Source organism: Natator depressus, chromosome 2 (assembly GCF_965152275.1).
Source record: "Natator depressus isolate rNatDep1 chromosome 2, rNatDep2.hap1, whole genome shotgun sequence".
In the NCBI taxonomy this organism is placed as follows: domain Eukaryota; kingdom Metazoa; phylum Chordata; order Testudines; family Cheloniidae; genus Natator; species Natator depressus.
Window position 1 is genome coordinate 202,098,644 of NC_134235.1, and position 14,977 is coordinate 202,113,620.

Consider the following 14,977-nt stretch of genomic DNA (forward strand, 5'->3'; position numbering starts at 1 on the left):
CTTTGTTAAAATACCCTCCCAACCCCAGAGCGTGTTTACCTTGCTATATAACTACTCCTGAGGTTTAATTAAGTATATTTGCAGGACAGCCACATCAGAGATCTTTGCGTCTATAAGCAACACCCTATAGCCACCTTCCCGCTTTTCACCCTTTAAAGATATTTGTTTTTTCGCTACAATTAGTTTTCTATAAATGTAATGTTACTTACCCCATCAGAGCTTGAATGGTTAACTCTTCTGAGCTTCTAAGAGCAACTAGAGATTTGCACATTTACTGACTGGTTACACTGATGCCTTCCCTTAAAAGTTATAAAACAGTAAACTTTATAAGCCCCAGTTCCGGCTATATGACATTTGGGTGCCAAATGAATAGGGTTTTGTCTATGAATTAGATCGTAAAATCATCCATAGCACAGACAGATAGGCTCACTGGCTATAAAAAGTCACGTGGTGCCATTAAAGTAAGTTTTATGGTTTTGGGGAGTTGACATCCAACATTATATACCACATAACATATAATCTCGCTGACGCTGGACTTCATTTGACTCTTTTGCAGGCTACGTGTGCCTCCTGGTCATTCAAATTGTCAGTTTTAGGTACAGAAGTATCCAAATCACAAGTTCTCAGTATTCTATGAAAAATGGCTCCTTACAAGTCAAGGTAAGTTTTATGCACAAGTTCCTTAAAGTTTATTTGTACAGTGGCGAACTGGACTCTCTCTGGCTCGATCCTTTCAGGACTGTCACATTGAATACGAAAATGCAGAATAATCTAGTAAGGATACAGGTTGCGTTGAAAAGTTTTCCCCTCTCTGATTCTAACGTTCAGCAGCTAGCTCGATATTTTAACAATCAAATCAAAGTAAACCACAACAGGCGTCTTTGGCAGAGATGGATTCTGAGGCCTAACTTTAATTACTTTGACTACTGCAAAAGATAATTACTTCCTTTGCTCCATAGACTTTCCAGTTTAGAAAGGTTTTGTTTAGCAAAGAGTAGATACTGCAGCGATTTTTTAAAAAGGGAATTACATGGATTGATATTATTTGAGAAGTCCCTTATAGAGGCATGATAACCTGTAGGCGTGCCGATGTGGTAGTAATCTTTGGATTGGAAAATATTTTGCACACCAAAGCAAGCATTAAAATGGCATAGATTGAATTTTCGTGTTTAGGATTCCTCTTTACTGCTCTGTGTTGTATAGTTAGCTATATCTATATGACTATGTATCCATATGTGTATACATGGTATGTGCGGGCACTCATAACCCCTTATAACTTTGTTATACCTTTTTCCAGAGACAGTATACATTTTTTGTATTTCCGCTGTTTTTTTCTAAGGGAACACATTGACTGTAACTTGTAATGTTAATACAAGCTACTGCAAGTCACAATGCTGCAAATTATGAAATACAGACCAGGTTATAGACAATTGTAAATGACCCCCTCTCTATATAGCTACAAATATTACTGGCGGGCAATTGTGAGGTAGGCCCCAGCTGCGTGTTTACTTCAACATTCTTTTTATTTAAGTAGACTATTCTCACCAGAGTGTGATTACTCAGCAGTAAACTTTATGGCCGGATTTAACTTTAGTCTTTGAATTTTCAGGGCTGAATGAAAGGGCGAAAGGAACTTTCACTTTCTCTCTGTCACTCTCCTTCTTTGTAGAACTAGAGCCAGATCCTGAAAATCCTTACTCATAAGATCATTGCTTAGGTGAGTAGTCTCACTGAACCTATTAGGACTATTGGGGTGATGACTACTCAGTTGAGTAAAGGTTTGAAGGATTAGGCCCACAGGATTTAAATACAAATTTTGACATCTATCTATCTATCTATCTATCTATCTCATAACTAAGGTTTGGTCATTTTCGAGTACACCAGACTCAACAGAGTTCTTTAAAACTGCAGTGCAATGATATTGTTTTTCCTGACACGCCATAAATTCGAGATTAAAGAAGAACTGAGTTGTTTGTCACTAGATGATTTCTGGCTTTATTTTGTTAGATTCCTTTCTCTTTGAGTATTGTTAATTTTCGTAATATACGCTAGCTGAAACTATTATCAAAATGGCAGAAAGGTGTTAGAGTTCAGGAGAATTATGAAGATTATTATTTGCACCTTTATAACATAATACCTCTGCAAGGTCTAAGAATGTAATAGAAAATTCTTTCTACCTTTTTTAAAATTTTTTCAAATAATCAAGCGTATACATTGATAAAACATTATCATATAGTCAAGGTTAACTCCTCGAGCTGCTCCAAAAGATATGGTAGGTTTACAAACTTTTAATATTTTGAGTTAATTCCCAACATAAGATTAAAAAGTTTGAGATACTTTTGTGTTTTAGTATCTTTCTATGAACACTAAATAAAGTTATTTGCATATCATTGCTATAATAAAATAGAAAAAAGGTAGACTTTAAAAGTGCATTCTTTATTGCACTTTATAGCCAAAGTACAAACTAGAATAATTCCCATAACAAACAGCTGGCAGCTTCATGTTACACGAATATAACAGATTCAGTATTAGGAACACAGCAAAGTTATATTTCATAGTAATACATGTAATTGTATGTCATAATACCCAGGCAGTGTTTAATGGGAAAAAATCAAACTTACGCTAGTTTCAAAGTTTTGACTTCATTCATATATTGGTTGTTTTCTGAATAAAAAGCCCTTATTTCTGCTATTTCATAGATTAAAACTAAAGATAATAGTTTGAATATCTTAGTTTCTTAGCTGCATTGTGAGAATTGGCACAAAGTTCAAGGCAAATGTACTTAAATTCTATTTTAAGGGACCTTAATGTCATCTGAGCTTGTGAATTATCAGTGAAGGAAGTAAAATAATTTGCTACCAACATGAACTTCTTTGAATTTTAGCTTCTCAAGCATGCTATATATAAGATACAGTGTGGATGTGTTTGGGTATTGTGAAAATATCCCAATATTTACAGATATATAAACACGCACATTGTGCAAGGAACTACGAGACACACTCTTGAGACACAAAATAAAGTTGATTGAAAAATTACTACAACTTTAAAGTATTTGTAGTCTTGAATCACCCTCTCAAAGTTATGACAGCTTGAATCCTCTTAAAACAGAATTGCATTAAGATTTTATAATCCAGACTGGAACGGAAAACTCAATACCTTCAAAACGCAAAACTCTAAAACCTTTCCCAGAACCTGTCTTCAGAGGGGAAGGGGCTGGTTCCTTCATAGAGAATGATCATTTGGAATCAAGATTTAGTTCTTTTCTGTGCATATTATTTTTCTATGGTATTTTTGGACTCAGTGCACCTGAGTTTGTTTTACAGAAATCATCGTAAGTGGTGGTCTACTTGGTATTAAAATATAATTTACTAACTCATTTGAAAGAAATACGTGAATGTAGTGTGTCGTGTCCAAGCATAAGGCTAATTAAAGTTTAGGCAACCCGTTTGTGCATATACCTAGTAATTTATAAGTCTTAACTTTCACTAAACTATAAGTATAACAAGTCTTGTGAAAGTCAAATAATTTTAGGTTGGTAGGTTTGTCTGAGCCTTGCACAAGTAGTAATTATTAAAGATAGCGAAATTACTATTCTCCCATATCCTTACGTTTAGTAAGGGTGTGTCTGTAGAAGGGTGAGAACACAAATGTTTTCTGTCTGCTCTATGGGAAATTGACTATAACAGATTCATATGGGCTGATCATAATTTTCGATTTCCAATCGTACGTCCTGAAGGAATGTATTTTCCCCTCACAGCTAATACAGATATAATAAATTAAATACATAATTAAATAAACCTTCTGACCAAGCTAAGAAATCTCTTTTCCCCTTATCTTTTTCTCTCTTTTAAGCTTCAGATAGACACAATTCAGTGTTAGAGTTTTTATGAACAGTACAAAGCTATGACTCCTACAGTAGCCTGCTTATATTTGAAAGTATTCTCCTTTATAAATGAAAGCATCCTCACTAATATTTCGGAGGAAAACAAACACTCATGAACCATCTTAGTCGTATGTATATATAGCTGCATATGTACACCATACCACATATGACATGCAGAATGTGCAAGATTTGCAAAGGTTTCCTTTTATAGTGCACATACGGAATCTGTCCTATATCCAAAAAAATGTCTTTTCAATAATAATATTTGTTATGAAGGTTATTGGGTAATTATTGCAATTTTGTGAAACAGTCCTTGCTTGAGGTGAAGTCTGTCTCTGGATAACAAATGGCAGCCCTTGCAGTTCACTGCCAGGTTAAGTAAATGCAGAAAAGATAAATCTGCACACCCTAGGAATCACCAGCAGAGCTCGCTTTAGACCAAGTTCACAGTCAACTCGTTTGCCTAGACAAGGCTTCACAAACAATTAGAGTTTCTTTATTTTTAAATAAAGGCGAAATGACTAAGTGCTTATCAACATACAGCTACATCTTTCCCCCAGTGCTATACAGTACATTCTTTCCGACTCCATGTCCAGAACTTACCAGACTTTCACCTGCAATTGTAACCATATAGCGTCTTTCAGTTAATCTAGTCCCTCCAACGCTGGCGAAAGAGTTTGCAAACTGATTTAACAGCACTTTACAATGGTGAGAGATTTTTTAAAAAATTCCAGTTTTCTCAAAACAAACAAACAACAACAAAAACCCCAACAACAACAACACCACCACACAAAAAAACCCCACACTTAAAAAGCAGGGGGGAAAACAGCAGAACCATTGAAACAAACAGTCCAAGTCCCTTGCTCCTAAAAGAAGCTGCATAGCTTTTGTATATCTTTGTGGTTAGGGCGTTACAACTGCAGGTCAAAAAGTTGAGGGTCAAAAGTTTACGTTTTGCACCACTCTTAGTCATTCGCCCAGACAGAGTTTGATGTCAATGTTATAGTCGAGATCTTGACTATCAGCACAAAAGATAAAATAGCTTTGAGTTAAGCGTGTATCACAGTATGGACTCCAGGTGAACTCTAGTGGTTGAATGACCTCAATTACCAAGGAAAGGATAGAAAATTCCTCTTTTCAGGAGTAATACACGTTGTATTTCATCTTGAATTGTCAGCCACATTTGAGTCTGAATATCTCCGGCTCAGATGGACCAGGTAAACATGCATGTTACTCTGGAACACCAAAACGCGTTCCTAGCTGTATTCTTAAATATCATGGTCAAGTAACAAAATGTTTCACACTCCTTAATATAATAATTTCTTTAAGAGGTTTAATGCAAAGACTTTTCACTTTTCAAAATGTCAGGAAGATAAGATATGTAATCCATCTATTAACATGTGTGGCGATCCTAGCAGAGTCTTCTTTTTACTATAATTTCTGTAGTAAGCAGTAAACTGCACTTAAGCAGGACGTATGGTAGGTTATATTTTTAGTCCGAGGGTGAAAATCTAAAATTCAGAATTATGGGGCGATTTGTGATACTAACAGAGATTATTCTGCAAAAAAAACCTGACGGCGCTATACAGTTCCATAATTTCCAGGGCTATCAAAGCTTTCTGGAATTACTCTCAGACAGAAATTGATAGTTAAACAAGTAACAGTATTTTTAAGCTGAATTTCTTTGGGTAAAGAGCACTTTCCAAGTTGTTGAGAATTTTTCTTGTCTTTAAGACTGTGACAGTGTTGAAGATTTAGCTCTGAAGTTAAGTATGTCAATAAAAAGCAACACACAGTATTACAAAAAGAAATTGGGAAGGTAATTATAAACCAAATATACAGTGTAGCACATAAATCCAGGTCGAAATGATATTGAAGCAGTGCTTTGTTTAAGAGGGAAAGTTTATCCAAAATATTCAGATGTAAAAGGTCTGGGGAATGGGGGAGAGGTTATAATGAGGAAGTCAGTTGGGAAAAAGTACCTCATCTATATCCATGTTTAGCTGAATTAGGAACAAACAGGCATGGTTTGTACGATATTCCTAGTTATCTGGATACAAATGAATTATTTGTCAGTGATACTGGTGGATCATTGCAGAAAGCAGGAGTTGTTGTAAATAAATTGTGAGCTGTTTGATTTCAAATCATTGAGAGACATTATTGGAGATTATGCCTACACCGCTTGTATATGACAGCAGTGTGGAAATATATAAATATCATTACACACCGTGCATACATTGCTCATCAAATACTGATGTTGCCAACTTGTAATAAGATAATCAGATTGCATATTTTGGGTTAAAAAGAACGTTTCCCCCACTTGAGATATTATATATTACCTTGTACTGTTAGATCATTTGTTTGTTGAAAAAAGGAAAGTCTTGGAAGTAACCTGAAATATATAACCATTTATATATATTGTTAACAAGTGGTGGGCAGATTGTTTCCAATAATAACAAGTCTTTGATACTTCCTGACCGAAAAGCTGTTACTATAACTAAATTACACAAAATAAAGGAACTGAAATCTAGTTTCTTACTTACCAAAACAATTATTTTGATGCAAATCCGTGTATTCAACATAGTTGAAAATAAAAATATCAACGAGAATATTTTTAGAGTTCAACTGCAACTTCAATAAATATTGACTTATCTCAATTATTGTTTAAATGATTCCTTTTTAAAAAGGGAAACAGAGCAGTTATTAATTTGAGATGAACGATTCCTTGCCTTTGTACGTTCATTCTTTGAATGCAGCACACACTGATCTCTGGTGTAGAATGTCTGGTCAAAAGACCATTCATTTAAAATTCTAACACACATCACATTTTGTGTGTGTTTATTTAACCATGCCGGTATAGAGCAAGCAAATCACTCCAAACATCCAGTTGTTAGAACATATACAGTGCCAGTGAAGTAATCGCTTTATAAAATAATGAACTTGGGGGCAAAAATTCAACCATTGCCCCAATCTTGACTATTTAAAGCAACCGTTTAGCATGTTAGTTTCATAGCTAACAAATGTTAAACTGAGTAGCTGTCTTGCGGGCTTTATGATTCCCAAAGAAGAAAGGAGAGATACAGTTGATACATTCCATAACGTTTACATTTTCCCGCTATTTTTTTTTTTTAATTTTCCCTTAGAAGCAGTGACCTGGGAAAAGCACCCTGCTATCTAAAAGACACTGTTATAGACCTTTTAGAAAAACTAAGTCCAAGGCCGAGGTGAACTTCAGGTCACCGCGTCTAACAAATATGAAAATGTCGGCTGGTGAAGGGCACGCCTTGTTGTTTAACAAAGACTGTCAATGTGTAAGATTAATAAGAAACAAAATGCACACGGTGTCACTTTTCGGTCACTTTGAAACTTGGGACAGGGTTGCATTCAAGAGGGAAAGCTGGGGCTAAATATATTCAAAATGGTTCAAATCAGATTCAAGCCAGGCTGCTCGAGAGTCTTTCTCTCTGTCCACCCTCTGTGGTGCATGGACACGTTAAAAAGTGTACTTGAATTATTATTTTTTAAGTCTTTGGTTGTAAAACTATTTTATCCGCGCGCATGGAAGTCAGCAGATGGGCTTGTATGTTTCACGAGAACTCTGTTAGACTGTTTGGGTAGGCATGAGATTGGAGCTTGTTGGTGCATGAAGATTAGATATCGCACTATCAACTTCGTTTCAGTGAATTCCCAATCGCGTCTATCGCAAGATTAAGCTGGTAAACTTCTGGTCATATGTTAATTGTTTAAGCGTGTGAAATATGGTCTGATTTTTTAAATTAAAAATAAAGGTTTTCTGTTTTGTTTTTGGTTTGTTTGTTTGTTTGTTTGTTTTTAAAGCTGGGATGGTGCTACAAGTTGGGTAACGGGAAATATCCGAGGATGGTTCTGAGATTGTTTATTACATCCATAAATCTTGCAGTAAAATGTCGAAATGGCCGTGTGTAAGATAACACTTGGTGGTCTTGGCTGGGTTCTTGTTTATGATAACAAAACCACAAAGACAAGGAACAGGCCTTTGGAGATCCTGCATAAGCACATCTTCACAGGCTGCTAGGACCACAGGAAAAACAGGCTTCATCTGAGCAGCTGAGGTCACCTTGTAGATTTACAATCGCGTGCAAAATTGTATTATTTTCTGTTTCACTGAGAAACACAGCTACACAGTAGAAAGAAGTACAGTTGAACAAGTATCCTTTGAAGTGTAATCACGGTAAATATTATTAATTAGAACCTGGGAAGCTCTCCGAATACAACACTCAGCATACAAAATAAGGTACCAGCTTTCTTTGTATTTTACTTGAGGTTTTGAAGTACGGTAGTTACTGCAGTATTCTGGACATGATAATTAAGGAGCTCCCTTATATTAGGAGGATAATATTTAGGGTAACCCAGTTTAAAGCAATTATGCGCGCCTACGTATATTTGTATCTGTGTATGAATGTACAGCTGTGCGCCGAAAACAACGTACTGTTGGTCTCTAACAATCTCATCTTCTTGCCACACTGTACAGGTTAGCTTTATTGTTTTAATAGATATTTGGATTTTGCAGAAAAATAGTCTCCAAACAATCTAGTCCTTCCTGTGTATACTACAATTTGTTGTGATGAATAGTTGTGGATGTTAGATGCGTATGGGGGTTGTGTAACCATATTTTCTTCTACATACAAAGTAAATAGAGAAAGGTATCTTTCACATCACTTAAAAAGTTGCACAGACGTTCAGTAGGAAATGAGTAAGTAAATGTGCTTTAACTCTGCAAATTAGACATTAGATATTAGCAAAAATGAGTAATTGTTTATGTAAGTATCACAGTATGTTGGAAATGTTCAAACATACACCAGATGATCTGCAATATATGTGTATTTATATGTGTATAATATAAATTAATGCAGTATACGTGTGTAAGTATCTAGTTAGACCTAACATATATTAAATTATAATTTTATATTTATATACTGTTATCTATAAAACTGCAAAAGACAACAAGCTGCATTTAAGCCATGATAGCTACTATGAGGAAAAAGATCTAAATTGTACCAAATTTTAGCTTTATATATTCAGTTAGATGCATTTTCCTATTCTCGAAGGTGAGACTATCCGTTCAGGAACAATGCTCCTGAAGAGGCTGGGAAATATTTGTATTCGATTTTCTATAAACCAACCAACCAAAAAAAAATATATAAAATAAATTCTAAAAAGTTCAGTATTAACTCCAAACACACAATAGCAGATGGAATTAATAAGTAATTTATTATTTTAAAATAATAGTGTAATTAGTTTAACTATCAAATTTCAATTACCTACGGTCAGGCGGTTGCCTCTTTTCCTTCCTGAGCTGCAAATATTGTTAGCAGACTAATTTTTAGCAATTTAGAAGTCATAGAGTTTTTTCTGCATTCTAATTTCAGTATTGTAGGCTACTTTGTGAAAGATGTCAGTGAATTCTCCTATATTAAAAACCCCAACCCAAACCAAACCAAACCAAACCCAAAACAAACAAAAACCCGAATCGTAAATTTGTAGTTTGGGAAATGCTCTCACTCGGAAAGAAATATTCCCATTCCCAGTTAGTCCTTTCATTTTACTGGAATTTCTTTTTCTTTCTTTCTTTCTATCTTTCTTTCTTTCTTTCTTTCTCGTTAACGGCACATAGCACCACTAACTAATCTATTTGGCCCTTTCTCCCCTTTTATATCAACTTCCGAATCTAGTTATATGTTATCACAGCTCTCAATCTACAAAGGGATAAAAAATTCTCAAATAACTAAATTATCATACAATAACAACGTTTAAAAGCTCTGGGGACAGATCATAGAGAAACAAATACTGATTTGCAATTAGTTGGCCTCTATTTCACAGGATCTAGCAGTCTCATTTCCACCTTGATATATAATGTATGCCCAATCCTAAATCAAGTGATTTTGAAACGGAGAGTTGTAAACTATTGTCATTGTATTTAATGTATTGTGCAATGTCAATTTCTTTTCCTGCATACTACATTTTAGTTTCTCGTTGATTTCTGATCCTCCCCCCATCTTTCCTCCCCTCTCCTTCTTCTTCTCCCCCCCCCCAAAAAAATGCTAGAGGAAAGACAATGTTTGTGCCCAGGATGAATTTGCGACTGGTAACGCCGAATTTAGGTCTCTCTCTCCTTTCCACAGGGAAGAGGGGGAAATAATTGGCCACAATAAGCAGCAATCACAGTGTAGCAAAGCTCAAACTCGCGTGGCTTTGAGCAAAATCTTGTTCTCCTGTTTTAAGAGTCCGAGGCCACCCGTGTGAGAGGCATCTGGTCGAACGGCGGGTTTAGGGGAGGTGGTTGGTGCCATGGATACTGGGATGCGCCTCGGGTTTCGCTCCCCTTTCTGGCTGCGCAAGTTTTCACCACTGCTGGGACCTCTCTCCCCAAGTGGGTAGGAGCCGCTTTGGGCTGCTGCTGCGGCTGCCGCCCTGGGCTCCTCCGGCACTCACCATCTTTCCATTTCCTGATCCGGGGTCCGCAAACAGCGCAGCAATTGGCCCTGCCGGTCAGGTGGTGGTGTGTGTGTGTGTGTGTGTGTGTGTGTGTGTGTTTTCTGCGCTCGGGTGGGGGGGGGAGGCCCAAACTTTGGCAGCCGGCACTTGACAGCGGCGAGCGGAGGAGGGGGGGGGGAGGGAGGGAGGGAGGAAGGGCGGGGGAGGTGGGGGGGAAGGGGGCGGGGCCTCGGCGAGCCCAGAAAAACGACAACGCGAGAAAAATTAGTATTTTTGCACTTCAACAAATTAATGACCATGAGTTCGTTTTTGATAAACTCCAACTACATCGAGCCCAAATTCCCGCCCTGCGAGGAGTATTCGCAGCACAGCAGCGCCAGCAGCGCCTACCACCACCACCACCACCACCAGCCGCCGCACCTGCCCCAGCACCCGGCGCACCCGGGCCAGTCTCTCCCCGACTACTACCAGCGGCCCAGCAGAGACCCTGGCTACCAGCCACCGCCGCCGCCGCCGCCTCCTCCCGAGGCGCTCTACCCCGCGCAGCCCCCCGGCTACCCCGAGGCGCCCTACAGCTACAGCAGCGCCAGCGCCAGCCCGGGCCAGGAGCAGCCACCCCCGGGGGCCTCTCCTCCCCCGCCACCGAAGGGGCACCGCGTCCAGCCCCAGCCCCTGCTCCAAAGCCACGTCCTGCAGCCCCAGCGCCACTGCGAAGCCGCCCCCGCCGCCGGGGCCGGGGCCAGCCCAGGGTGCCCCCTCCTGCCTGACAAGAGCCTGCCCGGCCTCAAAGGCAAAGAGCCCGTGGTGTACCCCTGGATGAAGAAGATCCATGTGAGCACTGGTGAGTGGGACTGCCGGGGAGGAGGGCGAGGAGGAGGAGGGGAGGACGCTGAAGGTGCTGCAGGTTGGGTTGGGTTTTTATGTGTGCGCGTTTCCTAATGCAAACGTGAGAAACCTTTTGTATCCGGGGTCCTTTATCGAGAGATTTACGAGACGCCAAACCGTTAGGGCAGTAATTATAGCCCCCATAAATTTAATTGCCCTGCCAGTGGCTCTGGGCCATGTGCCTTTGAAGCTTTTCTTCCACCCAAATGCCCATCACCATTTTTTATTGCGCTTCAATTGTTTCCTATTGTCAATAGCCTGTGAAACATTGTCTTGCAGTTATGTCTCTGATTTGAACCTGGTGTCAAGTTATTATATAATGATTCTGTTCAATTGCTTTTTTTGTGTGTTCAGTCAATCCCAATTACACTGGAGGCGAACCCAAGCGGTCTCGAACTGCCTACACCAGACAACAAGTCTTAGAGCTGGAGAAGGAGTTCCACTTTAACCGTTACCTGACCAGGAGGCGACGCATTGAGATAGCACATACACTTTGTCTCTCGGAGCGCCAGGTCAAGATTTGGTTTCAGAATAGGAGGATGAAATGGAAGAAAGATCACAAACTGCCTAACACTAAGATGCGCTCCTCAAACCCATCTACTGCTAGTCAGCAAGCCAAAGCACAGACACAGGGCCACCACCATCAACTCGATGGGTCAACACCCAACTCATCAGCCCTATAATTATTTTTATATTTGTTTTTTCAGTTGCCTATTTTTGTTGTTGACCATTTGGACCAAATCAACTGTATACAGAATCAGAAGAAACGTGCCCTGTACAGGGTACATGTTGAAACCAAAACCTGGACAAATTGTCTACATTGTACAGAGATAATGGTTCCATTCCCTTCATTCTTTTGTATTTATGAAAATACGCTGTACCTTCAGTGTGACAGAGTGCTGGATGCTGTAATGGATGAATTCTGTACCCAAGAAGGACTCTTTTGTACATAACACTTTAAAAATAAAATACAGTTAAAATAATAACTCGTGAGACACTTGTGTAAGACATTGACTTGAGTTGTGTTGTTTCGTGCAATGTTCGTGGAATCTCCAGTATATGCAGACAGAAGAAACCAAATTTTATGTCATGGAGATTTTATGAAAACTGTCCCTTTACAGTCTGACAGGCAATGTTTAATGTAACAAGAGTTATTTAATTGTTTTTAAGAGTAGCCACTGCGGTAGTTGTGATATAATCGTTTCCCCCATGTCTCCTATTGCATTTATTTAAAAATATTAAAGGCTGTTGCTGTCTTCATATCTGGCACGTCTAACTGTTTCGGTTTGTGTACAATTTGTGAATTTTGGTGTGATGTATATATTGCCAATACTGGTAATAAAGAATACTCTGTACAAAAAAAATTAAAGGCTTCAAACACAAGTTCATGTAATGCTGTTTCCTAAACGTTATGCCTTGCTGATATAACTACAATTATTTAAAAATAACAGCTTATCACATTGTTTTAACTCTAATGAATCTTGTCAATACAGTTGTTTGCCTTCAAATTTAGTTAAAGAGATGCTGTTAGTTGCCTGCCTTCACAAAACATAGAGCCTGCTTGAACAAGTATATGTATTATTTATTGCCTAGATGAGCTGTGCCCTGTAGCAACCTTGCCAGAGGTTCAGTCTGTCTATTCATCTATATGTATATGGCTATTCCCACCCTATGCACAGAGAAATAGAGCTTTCACACTCAGTCAATGAACTGAAATGAACTAATTTACTTTAATAGAACTAAGACAGCTAGCCATGATACACTTTAAAAATATCTGGCCAGTCCTTATTTATTCGTTCACTTGGTATTTATTGTGACTTGTCAATTCACTATGAAGAATTAAGGGGAACTGTATGGGTGACAAAAGTTTCTTTATTTCAAAGGCATCTATTTTGAAAAGTATTTGGTGTAAACAGAAAGCCTTAATAATTAAATGAAATCTGGTACAACCCAAAGGTTTAATCTGGTAAATGTGTTCAGAATGATTCTGGAAAACAGTATTCAGGTGTTTCAAAGTCATACTAACCTTCTCATTGTCAAGGATGTTGAGAAATATACCAAAGGTGGAATTATTACAATAAAATGTATACCATTTATAAGGCTTTTCATATCACTTTGTCTAGAGTATCATTGACATTGAAACCTATTAGCTGAGCAGAAGAACTTGTAAGCGGAAACTCTCTCACTGTTTTTCTGCCAGAAAAAGATTAAGGACCCCATTTTATTCGCCATACTTATGAAAGTATGTCCAGGTACTAAACTGGAGTCGACGCGTCTTCTCACATGAGTAAGACGAGCAAGATTTAGTTCCTTTATTTACATATATCACAATTCACTCAGTAAGAAAGCACATTGGCACAACAATATTGTGAGCGTCACTGCCTGTCCCAGGGACACATACCATTTCAATGAAAAATTTAACATGTCACTGGAAGAGTATATTCAGCATCAAAGCTATGGCAGTTGTAAATACATTTAGCAAACAGGGTTGTCTTCACGTTGAACAACTAACCACCCTGAAAAGTATGTTTCCGTTACCATGCTGCTGTTTACTAAATCCTAAAACGTTTTCCATGTTAGCTGCCTCAATAAAAAAGAAACGGAATATATCTGAAGGTGGGGTAACTGCTGGTATCTCTCACTCTCTGCAACGTACAGCTCTTTGTTTTGTTTGTTGTGTGGAACATTTCCCCCCAATTTATTTTAAAACCAAATGAGCAGAAATTATCAAAAGCCCAAATCAAACATTTTAATTGAGAATAATTTATTACTGAAGACTATGCTTATAAACCTATTTTCCCTTCGTAAAACTACATGAAACCACGCGCTGAAAATAGCAATTTTACTGAGTATCATTAATCACCTCCTACAATAAATACTTCTTTGTAATTCAACAGCCGTTCTGAAAGGCATTCTCTTGGAAAAAGTCTGTGAAGACGCAAAGGATTTTCCTGGAAAAAAAAAAAGTGGTCATGTGTAAAGACACAGCATCTTGGCTGTCTGCTAAAAAAATGTATATTGCCTTGTTGGAGAATCAGCCCCGGTCTGCAAAATATCACATGGCAGATTATCATCATTTAAGGTAAATTTTCATTTGTACCCCACCCCCTTTTTAAAGCTGCATAGTGTTTGATATGTGAGTGTTACTATGCTTCTCGTGTGATATAATCAGTGTTACAATCACTTAGAAAATTAAATCGCAGAGTTTAAACTCTGGCATTGTCCAGCCTTTGCTAGGGCAACCAGAAGAGTTCACTGAAAGGACAAATTTTCTATCCCATTAATTGTTTTTTTAGAGAAGCAGACTGACCCTTCAAACCCTTGACCTTTAAAGACAGTATCCTTTTAAATCCAGCTCTTGGACCTAAATGTCTCTCTTTGGCTTGCTGTCTCTCTCTCTCTCACACACATATTTATCTGCTCTCGCCACAAAGGAAAGCGGCACAAAATGCTAAAGGTGGAAGTTTGTCAATATTTCAAATAAAGACAAAATCAGGTCTGAGTCACTTTAATTGTCACAGTTAGAGCCAAGCCGTTAACCCCCGCCCCTTCCCACCAAGAAAAATGGTAGTTTTTCAAGGTCTCCCTTCCAGTTTCTACTTCAATCTCTGATATACCTGGTGTTTTATTACAAGAGGAACTCATCTGTGACAAGCAGCTCGCAGTATTTAATAACTATACCCATTCTCCATTGAACGTTTAGCCAGGGCTCTGACATTTTTTGGTATACTCTGA

At 38.3% G+C, this 14,977-nt stretch overlaps 2 protein-coding genes across 3 annotated transcripts in view; both read left to right on the top strand.

Moving 5' to 3' along the window:
* The window catches only part of HOXA3 (homeobox A3), a 43,296-nt gene that overhangs the window by 10,656 nt on the left and 17,663 nt on the right, over nucleotides 1-14,977 (top strand). The window contains exons 2-3 of one of the 2 annotated variants that reach the window (XM_074945742.1): nucleotides 557-660; nucleotides 14,140-14,324. The exons of the other annotated variant lie outside the window; for it this stretch is intronic. The gene's annotated coding sequence lies outside the window, so the exon portion shown is untranslated. The remainder of the gene's footprint in view (nucleotides 1-556; nucleotides 661-14,139; nucleotides 14,325-14,977) is intronic. 2 annotated transcript variants of the gene reach the window in all.
* On the top strand, nucleotides 10,619-12,506 carry HOXA4 (homeobox A4). The gene is made up of 2 exons (XM_074943325.1): nucleotides 10,619-11,198; nucleotides 11,597-12,506. The coding sequence occupies exons 1-2, from the start codon at nucleotides 10,649-10,651 to the stop codon at nucleotides 11,923-11,925; spliced, it is 879 nt and encodes a 292-aa protein (XP_074799426.1). The 5' UTR covers nucleotides 10,619-10,648; the 3' UTR covers nucleotides 11,926-12,506.

Coding starts and splice junctions, on each gene's coding strand:
- HOXA4 (XM_074943325.1), top strand. CDS start 10,649: ATGACCATGAGTTCGTTTTTGATAAACTCCAACTACATCGAGCCCAAA. Junction 11,199..11,596: donor GAAGATCCATGTGAGCACTG/GTGAGTGGGACT, acceptor TTGTGTGTTCAG/TCAATCCCAATTACACTGGA.